We start from the raw sequence: 22,774 nt of genomic DNA on the forward strand, positions 1-22,774 counted from the left end.
TGCCAGTCAAATTTGTAATTAATTTGGAAATTTCATTGAATTGCTGTGCCAAAAACAATTCATATTGTCTACAAATTTGGAATCAAGTTAGAATTATGTACCTACCTTTTATGCGGAAAAAGTGCTAACAATTTGCTGGCAAATTTGGCTACAAAGAAATAATTTGATTTTAAAAAATAAATTACCTAATGTGCACTCATGTTAAAACATTTCTTTATGATATTTGGCATAAGAAAATTAAGAAAAAGAAACAATAATTTCATTCAAAAGTTACTTTCAAATGGGATGTACCTCTTTTATCTACTTGGAAAATTAAGTTTGACGGTTTAGTTAAATCGGATGGCACATATGCTGCCGGTTTTATTATTAGAAATAGTAGTGGCTACACAAAAATTGTAGGTTCTCTACCTCTGGTTTTCTTGTTGTTGAGAAAAGATGATATTTCATTAAACCCGTAGGAAATATTACATGATAAGAACTAGCATGTTAATGGCAGCCTCGTTAAAATCTTCCTGGAGAAAATAGAACTCCGAGTAGGAAAGAGTACCACTCATGTTATTGACTAAACAGAAAAGTCAGACAACTTATACGAAAAAACAACTTATCAAAGAAGTCCTTCTATGATCTACAGAAAACATCATAGTTCTTTGTACAGAGTCAAAACCGTACTATGGGTTAGAATAGATTCAGCCAAACACCAACCTCAAAACCACTGAAATACATCCATCACTACGCAGGTACTGTCAAAGAAAGCCTCATATCATCTAAAGAAAGCATCGTAGTTCTTCGTACATACTAAAAACACGTATTATGGACATCAGAACAGATCTAGCCAAACACCAACCGCCACCTCCAATTCTCTACCTATGTTCTAGAAGCTGAAGCTTTTGATCTTACGTTTGGTCTAATGAGCCAAGCGTTTTGGCATTTCCAATCTTGTTATTGAAGGCGATTCCCAAATACTTACTAAACTTTTGCAGCAAAATGGTTCTCCACCGTGACAAATTTATTGTATCATATTGGATATTCAAGACCTTTTACAACACTTGGAGATCCCTAAAATCCGAATATTGTTGCTAATGCTTTAGCTAATGTGGGTCACCATCAACATAACTTCTTTATTTAGTTTCATAATTTTTCTCACTAATGGCTATGAGACTTTTGTATGATAAAAAAGAATTTAGGAATTACTCGGAATCCTCTTTGTAATTTACTTTTGTACTTCGGGGGGGAAAAAAAGAAGAAGGCCAAATCACCTAATTAACTTGACCATTACTCTCAAGAAAAAGAAAATAAACAAATGAGAGAGAGATAGAGCGAGGAAGAGAGAGAAATAGGGGGTAAGGACAAAGGAGTTGGGAGAAAACGCTTGAAAAGGAAGCGGTGGCCAGGTTAACATATTTGGGGGGAATTGGGGTTCTGCACTGTAGAGAAGGAGAGAGAGAGAGACAGAGAGAGGGAGAGAGACAGAGAGAGAGTTTTGTGGGATTTTAATTTAGCTGTAGATTTAATCATTTAAGAAGAATCCTATCACTAGTACAAGTAGTAGCTGTGCCATTTGATTTGGGCACAAATGAAAGTGAAGGGAGGAGGAAGAAGAAAGAGTTGGGAAGCAATGCCTCTTGATGTTGTTCTTCAAGATACCAGCAACAACCCAAATGCTCCTTTTGCTACTCTTCTTCAGCTGCAAGCTAACTCAGCCGCTCTAGAGCAACCCCAAGAGCAACGGCAGGAGCTTCAAGAACCTCAAGCTCTCGAAGAAGCTGACGATGGTGAGGGCGAGGGTGAAGATGATGGTGAGGTTGGGGGTGATGGTGATCGTGAGGCTGATGGTGTTGTTGATGACGATGAGAATAGAGAGCGCAACAAGCTTGCCGAGGGCTACTACGAAATCGAAGCCATCCGCCGAAAAAGGGTCCGCAAGGTACTACTCTCCCCCCAATTTTTTGTGGGTTATATTATTGCTTTAGAGAATTAAACTGGGTTCTTTTAGTTTCGTTGTTTTGTTGGAGTTTTGATAAGAAAATGATGGGTTTTTGTGTTTGTTTACATATTTCTTCTGATTACTGAGTGTTTTGTTTCCTTCTGTTTTCGTTGGAATGTGGGAAAATCGACAATATAGGGTGAGCTCCAGTATCTCATCAAATGGTGCGTGAACCTCCCTCTTATCATTTTTTTTCTTGCTGTTTCTTAACTTACTTTATGCACATACACTGCTTCATTATATCAAATCAAATCATCTAAGTCTTGTTGATGTCAGACAGAGAATAGATAGGGAATAGAAGGGAGTGGGGAGAAGATTTAAGGCCTTTTATAGACATTCCTAACTCGATAAAGAAACCCTAAATAGTGATAAGCAAATAAATCCTCAACCCCTATGTAATATATAATCCCAATCTTAAAATATGATACAACATCCAAAGATGGGAGAAATTATTATATGGTACTAGAATACGGCCATACTCTCGTACTACATTATAAAAACTCCGAAGTTGGTACATAAACTCTAATAAAGTTTTTTTTTCCCATATAATCGGGATCTCTTATTAATTAATTCTGTGTATTTATTGCTATTGGCTCATTATACAGGCGTGGTTGGCCAGAGACTGACAATACATGGGAGCCCTTGGATAATCTCCATTCAATCGCTGATGTTATCGAAGCATTTGAGGAAAGGTATTATTTTGTTTAGTTTTCTTCCATTTCCCTCTAGTTATTCATTTGGTTTTCCAAAAACAGGAGCAAAAGGACACTAACAATTCGCAGTGCTTGAGCTTACAAAGATATTAAAAACTGACTCATTTTAAAATTCTTGTTATGTTGATTGGGTTCATTTTTTTCTAGGTAGCTTGAGCAACAAATGCTAAATTTTAAGTTTCTTTTTTATTATTTTTATTATGTCTTTTTTAAAGCTTGCGTGCTGGAAAGCATCGGAAGCGCAAGCGCAAGTCCGGGACTCCTCATTCTCAACCCAAGAAGAGGCAGCAGCGTTCTACTGATCCTATCTACAACGTGACAGATGTGGAAATCAGCATGGTTGATAAAGTTCTGTCCTCCGCTGCTCTCAACTGCTCGAGCCTTGTTGATCTTCCGCCCCCTCAGCAGTCTGTGGGTGTATCATTTGAAGGAGAGAATGATGGGCATGTCAACAATACTGAAACCACCAAGAAAGTTGATGCTGAGAATTGGTGTTCAAATGCTTCCCAAGAAATTGGTGAAAGGAGAGAGGAAAATGAGTATGATCCAAAGCTTAGTGAGCTCAGAGCAACAATATCTACTAATATTGTCAATTCAGATAAACTTTCTGTACATTTCCAAGAAGCAAAGGCATCTGAAGTGAATGGTCTTTCCAAGGTCGACTGTGCAGAACCAGTACAGAGCAATCGCAATACTGGAGCTAAGAGAAGGAAGTCTGGTTCTGTGAAGAGGTTTAAACAAGAGACGCAATTGTCTGAACTGGGTGCTACACCAAATGCAACAAGCAGAGTCAGTGTTAGATATGGTGGTAGAGTTAATCAATCAGGGGCAGAAAATCTTGATTATGCCGGGGAAAATTCAAGTCGCAGGAATAAGATTGATGAATCCAAAAGTGCAGTGCGTATCACCAAGATTATCAAGCCAATAGGGTATTCAACTTCTGTGTCAAATGATGTCCAGGATGTGTCAGTCACCTTTAAGGCAATGAGGTCTGTCTTAAACTTCAATTTATATTTCTATTCCATCTTTGAGGATAACTTTACGTATATATTCTGACCAGATTTACGAATAGTTTATTTTTTGAATAGGTTAAAAAAAATGCATACTCCATTAGTACCTTTTTTCTTCCTCTGGTTCATAAAAGAAAATGCATACTCCATTCTGTGGAAATTGTTGTCCCTTTATAATAACCATTCTCCAATGTCCGCTACCAAATTGTGCCATGACTGGGTTATGTATGCCTACCAGTGCTACATATCAGTTACTGTTAGCATTTCAATGAACTATTTCTTTTCCTAATTCATTATTCATCTAAAGATGTCATGCACACAGCTAAAAGATTCTTATATATACATACAGTTTTGTGGTAATCATCTACAAATTAGTTGTTCTTCTCATATGTCTAGATGGCTTATTAAGAGCATTCTCCTTGAATACTAGGTTCTCAAATATCATACATAGAGCAATGTTGTGCAGAAAATATTACTGAAATTATGATGTTAAAACTTTTGATATTTTTCAAATTGCATTGATCATTCGTACCATCTTTTTCTAACAGGAGTTCTGAATTTGGAATTGGTACTATGTTGCTGATTAATGCACCTTGATCCATTTTAGATATTCGATAAGAAAATGTTGCATGAGGAATTTCCCTTGTGAAAATCCATTTCTTGACCTAATAATTATTGAGGAAAGGTACATTATGCCTCCTACGCAAACTACAGGCTCTATGACACCAACTCATATTTGGAAATAGACATGATTCCAGTCATGTACCAAATTAATCACATGTATAGTCCTGAATGATAATAATACAATTGTCTTGGGAATTAGATACGAATTTGGTAAGGCTTTAGACTTCATAAAGGCAGTGAAAATGCGCTTAAAACATACTTGGTCCAATACTGAAGACTTTGGACTAAATGGCATCACCTCTCCCTTGAACTAAGGTGGTGTGAGGGGTTGGTGGAGTGGGTGAGATCATCTCTTAAACTATTACACATTGGAAAGGTTGTCAAACTTAGAGAGAGAGAGAGAGAGAGAGTGAGAGAGAGAAATCTGATGTGAATATGACTCTTGTAGAAGCACTCGTAAGCCCTACCTCATAACTTTTTCTTATGCTTCACCATTGTTCCTTCTGGAATCTGGATCACTTGGGAAGCACAGTTTTGTATGTGAATTAAGATTCTTCCTCTGATATAAGACAAAGCTACACTGTGCATGCAAGGAGTATTACCCAATCCTCTTATCCTTTTCTGCACCATTCTTTGTGACAGATGTGTGCCAAACATGATTTATTTGTTTGTGTTACGTTGTTCTATTTGATTGTGGTCACAAGTCAGACCTAAAAATGTATTTATACCTTTTATAATTTAGTTCTTATGGTCTCATTAAAAGAATTTAGTTCTAATGGGTCGTCCATCTTTGGTTGAAACAATCTATTTGTTTGACTGTTTTCATGCTTTTAGTCAGTTCTGGCACATGTTGCGTGTTTTAATTGGACCATCACTCTGTGTGTGGGCTAGAATAGAACATTCTTGGCGGATCTTCAGACTAATCCTTTGACCACTATCACCCCATTGTAGTTGAAGTGAGAAAATGTGTAGTTTGCTTGTAATAAAAGTTCTTGAGTAATTTATTGCTTAGGAGCAGTAACGGATGATATCAGAGTTGCTGCACATGCTTTGTTCCTGATGGCTTCTGAGTCTGGGCGGTTCTATAGAGTCATTGCACAGGCGCATTTGGCATTCTGCAACTTTTTTACATTTCTTCAAATGCTATCTAAGCATATGTTTTAAGCAATTTGTTCTGAAAGCTTATGGTTCACTTAAATTACATTCTTAATATTAATGTTCAGCGGAAGATGACTTATTTCCTAGTCTTCTTGTGATAACTTGTGCAAACTACAGTATTTGAGGATTTGTGTGATTCTGATGTTTGGACATGTTGTTGGTTGACATGCATGACATCCATTGCGTTAACTGTGAAAGTCTATAATGGCTTAAGCTATATATCTTTTTATGACCTTAATCAGAGAAATTGGCTGGCTGAAAATTAGATCCTGTGGGAGTTGATTGTTTATGGACTATTCAGTGTTTGAGCTATCTTAGCATGTAATGCAGTCCTATTTAACACTACTACAGCATTTCCCTAGAAAATTGCAATTTTTCATTTTCTGGTCAACATGTTTGGGCTGCTTCTTTATTATTTTTATTTGTATAGAAATGAAATCTGGAAAGTCTAGCCATTTCGGATCCTTCAATTGCTTACAGATCCAACTATTAGTCTGTATCACATAGTTCTCTTCACCTGCTTCATGACATTTTTATATGTGGTTGCCTTGTCATAGGTCCGACGGAACAGAAGTGGTAGTGGATAACAAGTTTCTCAAGGTTAATCATCCACTTTTGGTAAGTGATTATTGTGAAACAGGATATACATTCTTTATTGACAACATTGCAATGGCTCCAGTAGCTAACAATTACTGGCTAATCTCTCTCTTCTTTTCCAGTTGATCGATTTTTATGAGCAACATCTCCGGTACAATTCTACATTGTAATTCAAGGTGTAAACGGAGAATAGCTAAATCTGCATCTCTTTGTTGTCAGCTGTACACAGTGTTGGAAATATTGTAGTTGCAGAGAGAGTGCAGGTTAACAAACGTAGTTTGGTGAACTTAGTCATATACCAGTAGCTGATCAGCTTGTTTCTCCTATTTCTCACTCATCTATTGACCACAAAAGTTTACTGTATTATTAGGTAATATGGAGATCACTAAAAGGCCATCTCTTTTTTATCTACATATTTGTTGTATCTGGATCTTTAACATGGAAATGAACACACATCTCGTCAGTAACTCCTCTCTCTCTCTCTCTCTCTCTCTCTCTCTCTCTCCACGCACATAGAATATTTGAAAAGGTTGTCTCCTTTTAGCAGTTAAATTATGTGAGCAGAAGGAAGTATTTATCCATTTCCAGATTTCGTTGGTATGAATCTTGAATTTCTCGTTAGTGTTGTCATCGTCTGTATCACGAAAGCACCATTTCTTGTAGGCATCGGAAAACGTGTCCGTGTCAGTATTATTTAACCCAACTAAACTTGGACTAAGCAAAGAGAAGAAATATTACGAAGTTCTTTCGTATACTATATGTTCATGGCTCGGCTATATCCTATACGCCAAATAACAACAATAAAAAAAGAACACAGATTCCTGTAGAGACGATGACATCGCTCAACAAACCTTCGGATATGCAACAAAAAAGAGAGTGATTTTGTTTTAGAAGTTATCTCCATCTGCTACTAACAAACAAGCCTTCCTCTCCCATTTCTCCTACGTTGCTTGCTTTGAGCCTCTTTAAAACAAGAAAATAGAGAGCAACTGAGCTTGAAGACTGCAATGGCGAGCAAAGGGCCTTCACCACTTGTTCCTTCTCTAATGGTAGGAGCATTGGGCTTGATCATCTGCAAACCTACCTTAGTATCCCTCATGGAAATCTCAGTGTCTTTGTTCCAATTAGGGGCAGACACAGAAGGGAGAGCCACCTTTGCTTTTGTGATGCTTCTTCTTCTTTTCGTTTTGCTAGCTTTACAATTTGTTTCTTATTTTTTTCCCGTATCTGGGATGTCGTCTCCGGTTACAGTTCATCAAACAAGTAGCTCTGACCAGGGTGGTGACGGAATGTCGTCTCCGGTTACAGTTCATCAAACAAGTAGCTCTGACCAGGGTGGTGACGGGTTCGGGTTCGGGTTCGGTGTGGGATCGTTTCTTCTACTTGTTCTCTTCCTTGTCCTGTTTCATCTGGTGTGAGTGCGTTTATTACATAAACAGCAACAGCTGGCTTGTATGGCATCACATTCATACATGTTATACTCTCTCTCTCACCTCTTTTCTTTTCCTCTAGAACTTTTTTTTTTTTTTTTTTTGCATCAACAATTTTTCTGAACACACCCCTAAGTTTTATAATGTCCATTTTACACTTGTTCAGCCATTTCTATTTTCTTGTTCTAGACATGTGAATGGATCGGATTTTGATCCGAATTTGATGTAAATAATAGAATATGGGTTGAGACTTTTAATCTGATTGTGATCCGAATTAGATCATTCTTTAACATAACAAATCAAATATGGATTAAAGCTTATCCGATCCGACTAAATACAATATAGAACTTACTTTTTATTATTATATATTTTTATAAATATTACTTGTGTGTAATGTAAGAGTAATTTGAGTTTTTTATGCATTGAAAGTACTCTTAAATTATTTACTTATTTAAGTTAATAATGAAAATTTAATCATTTTTTGTTTCAAAATAAATCCGACAATAATCTAATCAAATACTTATCGAATATGCATTGATGGAGTAAACAAAAAACAAAAAACTTTGCAATAAAAAAACTTTTTGAGCCAATAGTGGGACGAATTGATGTATAATATAGGGAACATTATGATAATTTAGCAAAACAGTAAATAAAGCAAGAAATTTTTTATATAAATAAAATAAAACCATTTTCCAGCACTCCTTTTTATTCATTTTAATTGTTATTTTATTTATTTTTAAAAGTTATGCGAACTAGTTTTCTCTTAAATTTAATGAAAAATCTGACGGAAATGACCACTACTAGTGCAATGTGAAACCTAATTTGAGGACGAAAGTAGCTATTATTGGAATTCAATGACGAAAATGCAAATCGAGGTATAATTCAGGAACTGTTGCTACAGTTTAGTCTATTAACTTTCCCATGCTTGGTCTGTGTCCCCGAAGGTGAAATTCTCCGGTAGGTGGTGGTCCTTGCTTGTAGTGAAATGGCAACAAAGGAAGATTTGACTTTAAAAAAAATTTGAGTTAAAATGATCCACAAAACGTTCTTGGAATTTAAAACAAAAAAGAACATATGTTGAATTTGAGGTTACCACGTCACCATGTTAGGAGGAATTCCCCACCTCAATTATCAAGAGCCAAGCATTGTGGTATGAAGATTGATGGATACTGTTGTGAAATTGACTTCACTCCCCTAATGATCTTGTTGTTGATGGTGTTGAGGATAAATGCGAACCTCCCAATACAATTTCACCACCACTACCTCCCAACACAATTTCACCATCACTAATTAAATAATGGGGTTTTATTATTTTAGATTCGACCCATTCGAGACACAAGTCTCTTAATTACAATCCCTTACTTCAAGGGAAAACCCTTTGATTCCACCATAACGAAACAGAACGTGTGTGTTTGGTTTTGCGGCTGCTGCCAAGTCCAACCTCAGGGTGCCTACGTATCCCTCGCGGGAATCAAGCCACACGTAGTTCAAAGAATTGCAATGAATGAATGACTCATTACAAAAGGGAAAATTTGTATGAATTTGATTGAGAAAGTGTTTGGGTGAATTTAGCTGAATAAACCAGGGATTCGATTTTTGATGTGTGTTTGGGGTGAATTTGGTTAAGAATAACCATGGATTCTGTTTGGATTTGAGATTTGGGCGGTTGCATCTAGATTGAATCTCTAGATTGCATACGTACCCTTTTGAAGGGATCAAACCAACGTAGTTCGGAATTGATTTGGAAATTAATGGGTAAGTGTGGCCCACTAATTAAGAATTTGTGTCTTTGAGACAGTTTGGAGATGTTGAAATTTTCATAGGTAGATGACCTATGAGAAAAATTGGAAATTAATGGGTAAGTGTAGCCCACTAATTGAGAATTTGTGTTTGAGAGATTTGGGATTAACCTCAACGAAATTTGCATGGGTAGATGACCCATGGGGAACTAGACGGTTTTGTACCATGTTTCTTATTGTCAATATCCAAGAAAAATAATGAGTAATTTTAATTATCTCATTGATTTTTCATAAAATTGACATTTGCACTTGGTAAAGTGTTTTGGCAAATTTGGTTAGGCTAAACCAGGGATTCAAATTTGGTTGCGGTTGCGTCTATTGGGATGTTAGACTGCCTACGTACCCTTGACGGGATCAAACCGACGTAGTTCCAAAATGATTTATGTGGAGATAGATATTTGATTTGTGGGAATTTGGTTGATGTAACTAGTGAGTCAAATTTGGTTGTGGTTTCGTCTATTGGTATGGTAGACTGCCTACGTACCCTTGATGGGATCAAACCAACGTAGTTCCAAGAATTGAAAATTAATGGGTAAGTGTGGCCCACTAATCTAGAATTTGTGTCTTCGAGACAATTTGAAGATTTTCATAGGTAGATGACCCATGAGAAAAATTGGAAATTGATGGGTAAGTGTGGCCCACTAATTGAGAAGTTGTGTTTGAGAGATTTGGGATTAATCTCGACGAAACTTGCATGGGTAGATGACCCATGGGGAAAATTGGATGGTTTTGTACCATCTTTCTTTTGTCAATGTCCAAGAAAAATAATGAGTAATTTTGATTAACTCACTAATTTTCTACAATTGACATTTGCATTTGGGATTTGGTGTGGTTTTGTACCACTTAGGTCTTCACTTGGCGATTTGGGAATTAATGGGACCCTTTTTATTTGAGCCCATTAGTCCATAATTTGTGAATTTGAGACTTTGTACCCATTATTCACCAATTGGATTTTTTTAAAGGGCAATTCCATTGAACTTGAGTCCTGCAGTGGAATGAGCCCGTTGTATTTGAGGCCATGTAGTCTTGAGATATTGGACGAGTCCATTGTGTCTTGATATCCATTTTGACCTGAGACCGTCGGATTTTAAACTTGCACTTGATAGCCCAATTTTTAATGGGCATATCATGAAGATTTAATTTTCGGCTCCAGTCCCTGTCCAAGTGAAGTCCTCTTTTTGGATTGGAACCCCTTAAGGCATCCAGGAAGAATTCCTTCTCTTATTCTGGTTTTCACGAGGTAGCACTTCCATGCTTGATCCCCTAATGCCTTGCCGTGAGCCATTTTGAGAACTTTGAGGTACCTTTGCTTGTAAAAAGAAAAGTTCTCGCAAGGACCAAACAACCTTGGTATTGATCACTGCTTGCTGCACACAAGAGAAACAATAGACAATTGCTTTCTTCTTGGTTCGTCAAACCAATTGGTTGGTGGTGGGTGGTTGTTGCAGCCATGTAATTTTCTGTCATGAAGTTAATAATTTTTCTATTTAGTGAAAAGCTCCATTAACCATTGAGAGAGAGAAAGAGAGCTCGGCTAATACAGATCCTTTTGTGCGCCACAAAGGGCTTAGGTGATTATATGAGCCAGCCCCTTTTGTTGTTTCTCTTTTTGTTGTTGCCATGTGATTGCTAAAGGCATCCTGGGCTGGGAGCATTCGAGCAGCAAAGCCACATCTTGGAGAGCATGCCTTTAATTATGATGATTGAAATCATCATGACAATCTTGCTTGCCGTTTGGGATGCTTGAAGGCATCATAGAGAAACCCTACGATCTTGAACGGGTCTTGAGAGATGTATATACAACGCCAGCCCCAATCAATTTTCGATTGATGTCTTTACTCCAACTGGTTATTTTACAGCTTGGTGCCAAAAGCAAATGCCTTTTAATTTGATCAAGACATCCAAGGATAAAAATCCTTCTCCAAGTGAAGTATGAATTAGCATCCTTATCGCATTGGAACCCCTTGAGCATCCAAGAAGGCAGTAAGCCCCTTGTCCATATAGGATTGGGCATTATGAAATTTCCTTTAAAAGGACATATGCACCGCAACTTTAAGGAACCAGCAAACAAAGCGATAGCTTTTAATATTTTTTTTCGTTTGCTTTTCCAGACCAGCACATAGCCTTGCTCATGCCACCTGTTGCATCATCAAAAGAAGTTTCTTCCCCTCTGGGATTTCACATGGTAACCCACATGCCCATCTTCTTGTTTTCTTTCTTTATTTCCATGCTTTTGTGGAGTTTATGGAGATGACCTCCTTTTTGCTGACTTGCTGGCGGCAAGTGTTTGATGTGGAAGGCAATTCAATTGCCAAGTGGTCTTTTTGATTTGTTTGAGCTTCATACAGAGGCTTGTGACTACCGCTTGCGTAGGTAATTACATACATTCCTTCTTAGCTTTTGACTCCAGAGGACAACATCCTCATCAATTCTTTCTTATTTAATTTCCTTTTTCTCCTCAATAGACACGAACAACATTGAACAAGTCTTGGCCATTATGCCACTGCAGTAAGAGAAGCCCAGAAAATTCCGGGAGTTTCTCTACGTCTTTTAATGGCATCGCAAACCAATTCTAGTTTTATGATGGTTAGCCCATCATGATAAGCAATCCTTACGGAGTGCTTGTGAATTGGATGTTAAGCACATCCTGGAAGCGTCTGAGCGGAGCCGCACCTTGGAGTAGATCGGGTCTTGATCCTATGATGATTGAAATCATCTTGGCTGTAAATCCATAGCTGGATGCCATGGAGGTATTTGAGAGGAGATACGCCTTGGAGTAGATTCTCGACTTAACTTGTGATGATTTTAATCATCATAGCCAAGAATTTCCATGGGCTGCTTGTACTGGATGTTGAATGCTTCCTTGGAAGTCTTTGAGTAGAGCCTTGCCGTAGAGAGATTCCTAACCTTTTTTATGATGATAGAAGTCACCATAGCCAGGAATCCTCTTATGTGTGCTTGCTCTTCCCCTTTGCTCCTGCGGCTGTCTCCCTTCTCTGCTTTTCTCCTCCCCTCCGCCTTTGTGGCCTTGCAGGCTTTTATTTTCTTTGAAGCCTCCAGCAGCCTGCCGGCTGCCTTCCCCCCTCTTTTTTTTTTTTTTTTTTTTCCAAAACCGTGCCTTTTGTAGGCTAGCCATCAGGGATCCCTTTTGTGAAGGACTCTTCATGCAGCAATCACTCCACCAAAACAGGAACCACCAAACTCTCTTGAGAGTTTTCATTGGTTGGCCAAACTCCTATTTTTTTAAACTCCTTTTGGATTTGCACGTGGGATCAACCCACCTTTGAATTGTTTTATCCCTTGGCTTTGAAACTTGAAAAGCTTATTGGATAATTGGCTTTACTTTTTTTTTTAAACACTTATCATTTTGCTGGCCGTGGGCTTTGACAAACACATTCCAAATTTTTTTTGTGAATTTTTTTAGTTCAACAGATGGACTTTGTGATAAACACAATGATGGATGAATCACACACTCACACACTTGCAGAAAATAACCAAGCTCAAAATGACACAAGAATTTATAGAGGTTTAGCAATTGCCTACATCCTCTTGGTGATCCCCTTGAGAAATTCACTAATGAAAGAATAAGTTACAACCTTGGTTAACAAAGAAACCCCTTTGAACTCCATTCTCTCCCCAAGCTCTCTTTTCTCTCTCACCTCTTGCTCAACACTTTGATGCACTCGTGAACACTCTCTCACACTTGGTGTTTCCCTTCCTTGGTGTCTAGACTTACAAGACTCCAACTCTTAGCTCCTAGCTTGAGCTGATTGCTCTCTCTTCCTCTCTTGATGGTTTTCACCCACACTTGATGAAGTTAACCACTTCTTCGTTGCCCTGCATCTTCTTCCTTTTATAGATAAGCCCTTGGACTTAAGAGGAAGCTTCTTCTTCCTGCACATTTACACTTTCAGCCACCTAACATAAACCATAGGTTAGGCAAGCCAACATCAAGTCATTAATGCTTGCACCTATAGCCACCTTATCTAGAAAAGCCTTTGCTACAAGTCAACAAACATCATTAAATAGTGTTCCAGCTTTTCCAGCACCTTGCCAAACTTCATAGAACCCATAAAAGTCTTTGGAGGCACGAGGAGTTAGGTAGAAAATTAACACATGTGAAACGAACTTGAAAACATGTGGAAAAAATCAACACAGAACGCGGGCGACCGGTCGCACCAACCTGGCGACTGGTCGCTTGCTGCATTTTTCCAGCTCTTCGACTCTGCTTCAAAACGACCGGTCGCGCCTACCTTGCGACCAGTCGCTTCCTGCGACACCTGTATCCTTAATGTGAGTTCGTGAATGCTTAATTAGGACAACATTTTAAGTTGAAGCATGTAAGAAATTGTCCTTAAAAAGTATATGTTTCGCACTTTAAAAACTATATGGTTATTGTATTCATGCAAACAATTATTTATTTATTTATTTATATAAGTGATAGTCTAAATTATCTGGCGTTTAGAGTTTCTTCGATTATGCATGATCGTTGGTGGAGGAGCTCTAGATTGTAATGGCATTTTGTAACTAGTTTGTAATGGCCCTTTGTAGTTAGTGACTTTTTTGGCTGAATTATAAATGCAATTCCAGAATTTCTAAAACAAAAATAAATAAATAAATAAATAAATAAATAAATATATATATATATATATATATACAGAAATTCTCTTATGCGGACATCCGGACGTTATTATCGTGCGGACGCAGTGTATTTTGTACTACCCCTCTTTGTTTTCCTGCCTGTTTACAATAGGATCCGCACGATAATAATGTGCGGACATCCGGATAAGAGAATAACTGTATATATATATATATATATATATATATATATATATATATATATATATATGGCGTTTATTTATTTGTATTACTTGAAATCCTCTCACCTAAGCCACAGGGATAGCCGTAAATGCAAAATTTATTTACTTGTAGGGGGCCATCAATTTACTTATCGGAATGCAAAATTTATTTATTTATATAAACGCTACCTAACTAACCAAATACTATTTTCTTCTCCACTTGCACCTTTCCCATTGGATTCACTTCTCCTTTCGACCATCAGGGTCCACTTGTTTTAAGTCTCTTGCTCACCTAGTACGGAAAAAAAGTTGGTATTCCTAAGAGCATCTCCAACATCCTCTTCAACAGCTTCTCGAAATTCTAAAATAGGTGAGTCATATAAAAAAAATTCTCTCCAATAGCCTCTTCAACCTCAGTCATCGAAGCTACAACCTCTTTTTCTCTCTTTAGGACTGGTAACTTGACTTTAACTCTTCAAACATTTAATTTTACTTTGGAAAAACAAAACCTAACTTCAAACATTTAATTTTACTTTAGCTAAGTGAAAAAGGGCTTTGAATAGCCGTAAATTCCAAATTGATTTACTTGTAGGGGCCATAAATTAATTTTGCATTTACGGCTATCCCTGTCGCTTAGGTGAGGGGATTTCAAGTAATTCTTTATGGTTTTTTTTATATTTTTTTTGGTAAATGCAGGGAGGGTCTAGGCGAGGAGTGAGAGGCTCTTATGGAGGACATGGCTTCATATTGATTTTAAGCATTGCAGTGTTTTTATTTCTTTTTGTCAACAAGTGATATTAAGGGAGTGAAGTTTTCTCACAAACACATTGTAAAGGTGCCATGAGAGTTTGAACTTGAGATCCCATATCTGTAAGTCAAGACTCTTTCCACTAGACGGATCAACGTTTTGTCCGAATTTTGAGCATTGAAGTTAGAGAGAACGTTTAATATTTTCATCTCAACGTTGATCAAGGCCAATTTATTATGAAGTAAAGCACATAAAGGTCCGGGAATATTTAATTGCTTAACTGGCTTATATAAACGTTAGTTGGTTGCCGTTAGATGAGTTTAATTTTTGAGATTTTTGTAGCAATTACATTAAATCACACATGCAACGACAATTAATGTGGTGGTAATACACGGGAAATATACTCCCAGAAATGAATTGAAATTTGACTATTAAAAACAAGGTTTCAAAACAACCAAAGAATTTGTAAAAGAATCCAATAATTGTATTTTGCAATACGGACGCAAAATTTAACACAACATTATAAAAGCACCAAAGTTTTCTCACATTTTGGAGATAGAGTTGAGAATTGGTTCTAGTTTCACAAAGTTATAATATAGTTGGTGTTGTTGTTGAGCATGGCAGAAGAAGGCAGACAAGAGCAGAAGATCATCCTCAAAAGCCCTGCTCTTCTAAAGGTTCATTTTCTTTTCCTCTCTGTGTAGCAATCTGGTTAACAAAGATAATTTGAATTCATATTTTTGAAACTTTTTTTTTTTGCTTTAGACGATTGAGTAAATAAAGAAGCAAAGTAGTTTTGTAGTTTTCCTTCTTCATTTTATAATAAATCAGAAACTTGTTTTCAGCTGGGTTCATGATTTTTTATATATTATCTTTCAAAGGCAATACCCAATTTTCTGTCCTTTTTTTCATTTGTATTCAAATGTTTCTTTTTATATTATACAAGAAGCGAATAGCAGAACGATAAAACTAGTATGTTTTAGTTTTGTTTTTAGCATGTGAGTTTGTTGTCCGCTTGGGATTTGTGCGTTAGATGTCGTGTTGATGTCTTTGATTGTATTATTGAAATTTAACTAATGAAGTTTCTCTATGATTAAAAAAATAAATAATTACTACAAGCATATAGCAGAAAGATAAAACTAGTAGGGTGTAAAATCAAATTACTAAATTAACCTTAACTTTTGGATTTACTTTCCCCTACGTGATAGCCATTGGCCTTTCTTGTGTTATTGCAGTACATCCTCGACACAAGCTGCTACCCAAGAGAACATGAGCAGTTGAAACAACTGAGGGAAGCCACTGTCGAGAAATACAAGTTCTGGTATGTTGAATATTTGCATTTATATTAACTAAATAAGCCATCGAGCACTAGTCAATTAGTAACTCAATATGGCGCTAAGCACTCGTTTTGGCCCACTTCACAATTTATCTAATGATTCGAATTGTTTACTTTTTAGATCATCAATGAAAAACCATTCCTGCAAAAATTCACTCAAATTGAAACGCGTTTAGTTATCTAACTCTAATCAAATAAATAGACGAACACAATATTTTCAATAAACAAGAAAATGTTCACAATAATAATCAAGTAGCTAAACGATTTCGGATTTGGATTGAATGATGATAAAAAATTTGAATGGTTCTGATTATTAGATTACATCATGAAGTAGGCTCAAACAAGCGGTTAGTATCGTATTAACTTACTAACCGATTATAGCTGAGCACTCCTTTGTGTATTCCTTTGTGTGTGTGCGTATATATATATGTATATATAAGCAAAAAAATAAAACCAATGTCTTTCTAAAATGAGCCCTATACCAACTTCAGGAGCATTATGAATGTGCCTGTTGATGAAGGGCTGCTGATCTCCATGCTTCTGAAGATCATGAATGCAAAGAAGACATTAGAGCTCGGAGTATTTACTGGATATTCTCTTCTTACTACTGCTCTTGCACTGCCTCATGATGGAAAAGTATTCTTCTTCTTCTTCTTCTTCTTTTTTTCTTTTTGTTGTCAATTTTCATTGAAATTATAAATAAATAAATAAAAACTTTTCAGCTTGGTTTGATATATACTTCATTAACATTAGTAATTAGTTATGGAGTTTCAACATGAAATTTTCAGATTATAGCAATCGATCCAGATAAAGAAGCCTACGAGTTTGGATTGCCGTTCATTCAGAAGGCTGGGGTGGACCATAAAATTAATTTCTTTCACTCGGATGCCTTCTCAGTCCTAAATGATCTCATTACTAATGTAAGTTTGTACGTTACTCACGTTACACACGTACGTATTTTTGTTTAACAAACAACAACGTACAAGTAGTTTGAAAATTATTCTTTGATTGAACTATCGTGTGTTGCCAAACGATCAATCTAGGCTAGTGATTAAGTTGACTCTTTACTTGAACATGTAGTCCAAATTTTCAGTCTAGCAACATAAATCTACGAGAGAACATTATCCGGAATTCTTGGTTCATATGGATAGAATTGTATTTTGATTTGGAGTTTTAAACAAGCAAGCAGGGGAAGGAAGAAGGGAGCTTCGATTATGCATTTGTGGATGCTAACAAGGACAACTACATTGAATATCATGAGCTGATGCTGAAGCTTGTTAAAGTTGGCGGAATAATAGCATACGACAACACATTGTGGTTTGGCTCAGTGACAGAGCCTGAGGAGACGGTGGAGGAAATGTTAAGGCCACTCAGAAAACATACGAGGGATTTCAACAGCTTTCTAGCCACCGACTCCCGTATCGAACTGGCTCATGTTACCACCGGCGATGGCCTCGCCCTCTGCCGGCGCCTCGAGTAGGAAGTAACAACTTCAACTTCAGTGTGCTCAGTTGAACTTCTCTAATGAATCAAGCTGTTGTCTTCAAATAATGTGGTTGATGATGTATTGGCAAACATATTCTCATCATATTCTCCTCACTTGCTGAGATGAGCTTTGTATGATGTTGGAATCTTTTTTATGTATTGGTTTCTAATTTTGATTTGTGCAACTATATCCTTTATCTCTATAATTTAGCCGTCTTTAGTCCCTTTTTTTTTGTATAAATTATCTAACAAAATTGACCGTTAAACAAAACAATTTCAATACTTGTGTTTTGAAATACGGACACAAAAATTTAACCCAAGGGTGTGTGTGAGGTTCTTTTATATAACTACGAGTTTGTTGGTCGAGTGATTTATCACTTGATAAGAGAGATACAGGAACTCGTAGTAGTATGTTATATGATATTAATTAAAACAAGTTGGTTGTAGGAAAGATGAATTAATCCAGGCAGAATAGGTTCTTTACATTCAAAATCACATGACATGAAAGTTCATAATGGTATTCGCAGTTGCTTTATGCTGATATTCGAAATAAAAGGTAAGATGGAGAGTTATTAAGAATTGATTCTTTTTTCACAAACTTACAGAATAGTTTAGTTTTTGTTGAGAGGAAAAATGGAAGCAGGAAAACAAGAGAAAATCATCCTCAAAACCCCAGCTCTTCTAAAGGTTCATTTTCTTTTCCTCAATTCAAATGCTGTTGACAAGGCCATAGACGATTGATTTTTTTTTTATAGATTTTTATTTTTTTCGTGTTGACGATTGAGTGATTGAAGAACCAGTTTTGCTAGGACTGATGGGTGTGAAGAGCTATAGTGTTTCTTCATTTTTAGCAAATCAGAAACTTGTTTCAGCTGGTTCATGATTTTATATTTATTTTTCTTTAGAGTTCAAACTAGAACAGTAACCAAATGGAGACAAGAAACGACATAGTTGCAGTGTGACAAGCGAAATTAAATTACGAGCCTTAAACTTTTAGATTTACTTTCCCTTACAAGATAACCATTGGCCTTTCTTGTGATAGTACATCCTTGAAACAAGCTGCTATCCAAGAGAACATGAGCAGTTGAAGCAACTAAGGGAAGCCACTGTCGAGAAATACCAGTTCAGGTATGTTGAATATTTGCATTTACATTAACGAGTATATATGTATATACAAGAGCGCTTAAGCGCTAACTGGCTTAGTAAGTTAATACAACGCTAGCAACTCATTTGGGCCTACTCCACAATGTCATCTCATGATCCAAACTGTTCATTTTCTAGGTCATCATTCCAATATCACCCTTGCAAAAAATTAGTCAAACTTTTACCATTTGAATAATCATTACGTTAATATTTTCATTGTTTACAGAAAGTATTGTGTTCATCAGTTTATTTGATTATAGTTTGATAAGTAAATATCGTCTAATACGTATATTTCATTTAATTTAAGACTATTGCTTCTAATAAATTAATTAATACAAGATCTTATCATAAGGAGAATGTTTTTTAGTAATATTGGTAAGTTATTTTGATTTTTTTTTTATCAACTAATAAATTCCTTGATCTTTTTTTCCCAGAACTAATAAATTTCTTGATCAAGGAAACTACTATAACTTTTCAGAAAATACCAACTTTAACCTCAATAATTACAGTTTGATCCAAGTAATTGCAGGAGCATTATGAATGTGCCTGTTGATGAAGGGTTGTTGCTCTCCATGCTTCTGAAGCTCATGAATGCAAAGAAGACATTGGAGCTCGGAGTATTTACTGGCTATTCACTTCTTACTACAGCTCTTGCACTGCCTTCTGATGGAAAAGTATTCTTCCTTTTTCGTTCTTTTTTATTTTTATTTTAAATTTTCATTAAAATAATAAATAAATAAAACTTTTCATCTTGACTTACATTAGTAATTAGTTCTGGAGTTTCAACATGAATTTTTTCAGATTACAGCAATCGATCTGAATAAAGAAGCCTATGAGTTCGGATTGCCGTTCATTCGGAAGGCTGGGGTGGAGCATAAGATTAACTTCTTTCAGTCGGATGCCTTCTCCGTCCTAAATGATCTCATTACCAATGTAAGTTTGTACTTTATACATATGCCCATTTTTTTTAAAGAAGGATTTCTGAAAAAGCATTCATCGTTGTATGTTGCTAGACTATCAATTGTAGTATGGATTCACAATCTAGCAACATATATCAATCTATGTTATTGATTAAGTTGACACTTTACTTGAACGTGTAGTCCGGATTCACAATTTAGCAACATAAGCCTACGAGAAAACTTTAGCCTGAAATAGTTTTAGTTTTATCATTGGTTCATATAGATAGAATTGTATTTTGATTTGGAGTTTCAAACAAGCAAGCAGGGGAACGAAGAAGGGAGCTTTGATTTTGCATTTGTGGATGCTAACAAGGACACGTACATTGAATATTATGAGCTGCTGATAAAGCTTGTTAAGGTTGGTGGGATAATAGCATTCGATAACACAGTGTTGTTTGGCTCAGTGGCAGAGCCTGAGGAAATGGTAGAGGAACATTTAAGGCCATCCAGAAAACATACGAGGGAATTGAACAGCTTTCTAGCCGCGGATTCCCGTATCGAATTGGCTCACGTTTCCATCGGTGATGGCCTCACCCTCTGCAGGCGCCTCTATTAGGAAGAAAAACTATTTCAGTGTACTCTGTTGAAGTTCTCTGTAAAATGGTTAACATTTGTCTTCAAATAATGTGGTTGACCATGTATTGGTAAACATAATCTCCTCACTTGATGAGATGAGCTTTGTATGATGGAAGATTAGTCCTTTTCCCTTTGTCTGATGAGATAAGCTTTGTATATTACAAAGAAAACCTTTCAGCTCTTCCAATCTCTACCTGCAAAAGCCCCTAGGACTCATTCAGGTGGTGAGGGAGTAAGGAAATGGGTTAGGGTTAGAATACGTCACGAGTTCAATCCGATCCCAATGCACCCAAAAAATGTAGCTGTAACCCAGAAAGCTTTCATCTCAGGGATGATTGCAGTTTAATCTTGACCCAAGGACCTTTACCAATGTACTTGGGTTTTGATTAATGTCTCTCTCATCCCCAACTTCATAATTTATCTTGACCCAACTTATGAATGCTAAACGAGTGCAAACATAATTTACAAAAAGTGACAAAGGACAAGGTGAACCCAGCCTAACAGCTACCCAGCAGAGCACAGAAATTGCAATACAATAATAAACAGCTCTGCCACATTATCTAATCTGCATATATATAACAAAGCAGGATAACTCACTAAACTCTGTAGAAACCACAGCCCACCAAATGGTTGGTATCGACACCTTATGACTTATCCCGTCTAATCCCCACAAAATGAAAAATTCTTCAACCCTACTTTCATCTAGTCTTATGAGTTGCCAAACCAAATCTAATTTTAAGCACCGAACGTGACCATAAGATCTCATTGTATGAAACTAGATCATGGAGTGATGATACAGAACAATCAGGCAGACACAATACAGATCATGCTTCTACTCAATTGATTTCCTAGTTTTGAGGAGACGAGTCAATTCATCCTTGGGCCAAAATTGTTGCTTTCTATCACACATTGCCCTCATATTTGCCGCTTAAATCAAACATAATTTCACAAAAGATTAGCATTTTCACAACACACTAATTGAATTTAAGATGACATAAAAAGTGATTCTTGCTCCCTCAATCAAGTGAAGTGCTTCCAAATATCATACCAAGCAAACATTCACAAAGCACTAATTAAAGGAGAAGCAAGACATTCATATGAGAGAGTCAATGACAATACAAAATTCACAACCAAAAAAGAACTAACTCTTAGGAATGTTCTTGCCCACAATCTTAGCTGGAGCTATGCGAAGAAGATTGCCAGGCTTACCAGGAAGAGCACCTTTGATCATAACAACATTGAGGTCCTTATCAATCTTCACAATCTTGAGCTTCCTGATCTTGGTCTTGGTCCCTCCCATTCTTCCAGGCATCTTCTTCCCCTTGTAAACCCGCCCTGGCGTCGTTCCGGCCCCAATTGACCCAAGAGCTCTGTGACTTTTGGACCCATGAGTCATTTGCCCTCTCTTGAAATTGTGCCTCTTAATCCCACCCTGAAACCCTTTCCCGATTGTGGTTCCAGAGACATCAACAATGTCTCCTTCGTTGAAGAGCTCGTCGAACGAAAGCTTCTGGTTTGGCTCGAACCCATCAACGCTCTGGAGCCGAAACTCCTGGAGATGGCGCAGGGGGATTGAACCGGCCTTCTGGATATGACCCATTTCGGGTTTCGTCAGTTTTCGGTCCCTGACTCGGCGGTAGCCCACCTGAACGGCATCGTATCCGTCGGTGGCCTCGGTTTTGACCTGGGTCACTATGTTGCCTTCTTTGAAACCCACCACTGTGACTGGGACAACTTTGCCGTTGGGTTCGAAGAAGCTCATCATGCCGAGCTTCGTGGCCATAACTCCTATGCCTGCCTCAACGCTCAAGGTCACGCCCACTGGTTTCTTCTTCTTGGATTTCACAATGGGCAGAAATGGGTTGCTGTTGGTGTGGGTTTGTGGGGTGAGAAATGAAGAGCAGCATTTGAGGAGGAGAATGAGACATTGGGAAGAAGGGAAGAAGAAGATGAAGCTGAAATTGAAAGGATTGACATCTTTCTTTGCTTCTGGCCACTTTTTTTCTTTTAAATCCCTTATGCACTGTTTCCTTTCTTTCCTTATATTAGTATCTTTTCAGTATTTCCAAATAAACAAGAAAGGTCAAACATGTAGTGCAATTTTGTTACTTTGTGATTCTCATAAATCTTATAAACAAGAAAGGTCAAACATGTAGTGCAATTTTGTTACTTTGTGATTCTCATAAATCTTGTATTGATTGGTAATGGTTTTCCTTCAGTATTATTAGGCTTGATTGATAATTCTCATGCTTTACAATTTGTCTGATGGCTTGAAAAAGTGCCATTGCCTGACATAGCTCATGACTAAAATGCCTGCTGTTAATTCTGAAGGAACAAAACTGTGTCCTGGTTACTGCAGATGTATTCTTAGGGCCAACCATCTCTCATTCATCTTCTTCTGCAGAAGATACTA

The 22,774-nt window shown here is 37.1% G+C and overlaps 3 protein-coding genes and 1 pseudogene across 6 annotated transcripts; 3 read left to right on the top strand and 1 right to left on the bottom strand.

Moving 5' to 3' along the window:
* The first annotated feature begins 1,315 nt into the window (after positions 1-1,315).
* On the top strand, positions 1,316-6,553 carry LOC110756053 (chromo domain-containing protein LHP1). Its single transcript, XM_021957433.2, has 6 exons — positions 1,316-1,924; positions 2,123-2,148; positions 2,590-2,676; positions 2,913-3,686; positions 6,047-6,107; positions 6,209-6,553. Exons 1-6 carry the CDS (start codon positions 1,574-1,576, stop codon positions 6,254-6,256), a joined length of 1,347 nt encoding a protein of 448 aa, XP_021813125.2. The 5' UTR covers positions 1,316-1,573; the 3' UTR covers positions 6,257-6,553.
* An 8,780-nt stretch (positions 6,554-15,333) lies between these two features.
* On the top strand, positions 15,334-17,760 carry LOC110756049 (flavonoid 3',5'-methyltransferase). 2 transcript variants are annotated; one of them, XM_021957427.2, is made up of 5 exons: positions 15,334-15,539; positions 16,098-16,183; positions 16,690-16,834; positions 16,987-17,118; positions 17,385-17,760. In XM_021957427.2, the coding sequence occupies exons 1-5, from the start codon at positions 15,480-15,482 to the stop codon at positions 17,676-17,678; spliced, it is 717 nt and encodes a 238-aa protein (XP_021813119.1). In that variant the 5' UTR covers positions 15,334-15,479; the 3' UTR covers positions 17,679-17,760. The 2 variants fall into 2 exon arrangements, with proteins under 2 accessions (XP_021813119.1, XP_021813120.1); XM_021957428.2 differs by having other exon boundaries at positions 15,339-15,539; positions 17,388-17,760.
* A 459-nt stretch (positions 17,761-18,219) lies between these two features.
* LOC110756051 (flavonoid 3',5'-methyltransferase-like) lies at positions 18,220-20,501 on the top strand. Of its 3 annotated transcripts, none has more exons than XM_088248262.1 (5): positions 18,220-18,370; positions 18,726-18,811; positions 19,347-19,500; positions 19,628-19,759; positions 20,051-20,501. In XM_088248262.1, the coding sequence occupies exons 1-5, from the start codon at positions 18,317-18,319 to the stop codon at positions 20,339-20,341; spliced, it is 717 nt and encodes a 238-aa protein (XP_088104388.1). In that variant the 5' UTR covers positions 18,220-18,316; the 3' UTR covers positions 20,342-20,501. The 3 variants fall into 3 exon arrangements, with proteins under 3 accessions (XP_088104388.1, XP_021813123.2, XP_088104389.1); XM_021957431.2 differs by having other exon boundaries at positions 19,356-19,500; XM_088248263.1 differs by lacking the exon at positions 18,220-18,370 and having other exon boundaries at positions 19,336-19,500.
* Positions 20,502-21,281: 780 nt separating this feature from the next.
* LOC110756070 (large ribosomal subunit protein uL3c-like) lies at positions 21,282-22,387 on the bottom strand (annotated as a pseudogene).
* Positions 22,388-22,774: the final 387 nt, after the last annotated feature.

The sequence above is a fragment of the Prunus avium genome, chromosome 2, assembly GCF_965620075.1.
Source record: "Prunus avium chromosome 2, drPruAviu1.hap1.1, whole genome shotgun sequence".
In the NCBI taxonomy this organism is placed as follows: domain Eukaryota; kingdom Viridiplantae; phylum Streptophyta; class Magnoliopsida; order Rosales; family Rosaceae; genus Prunus; species Prunus avium.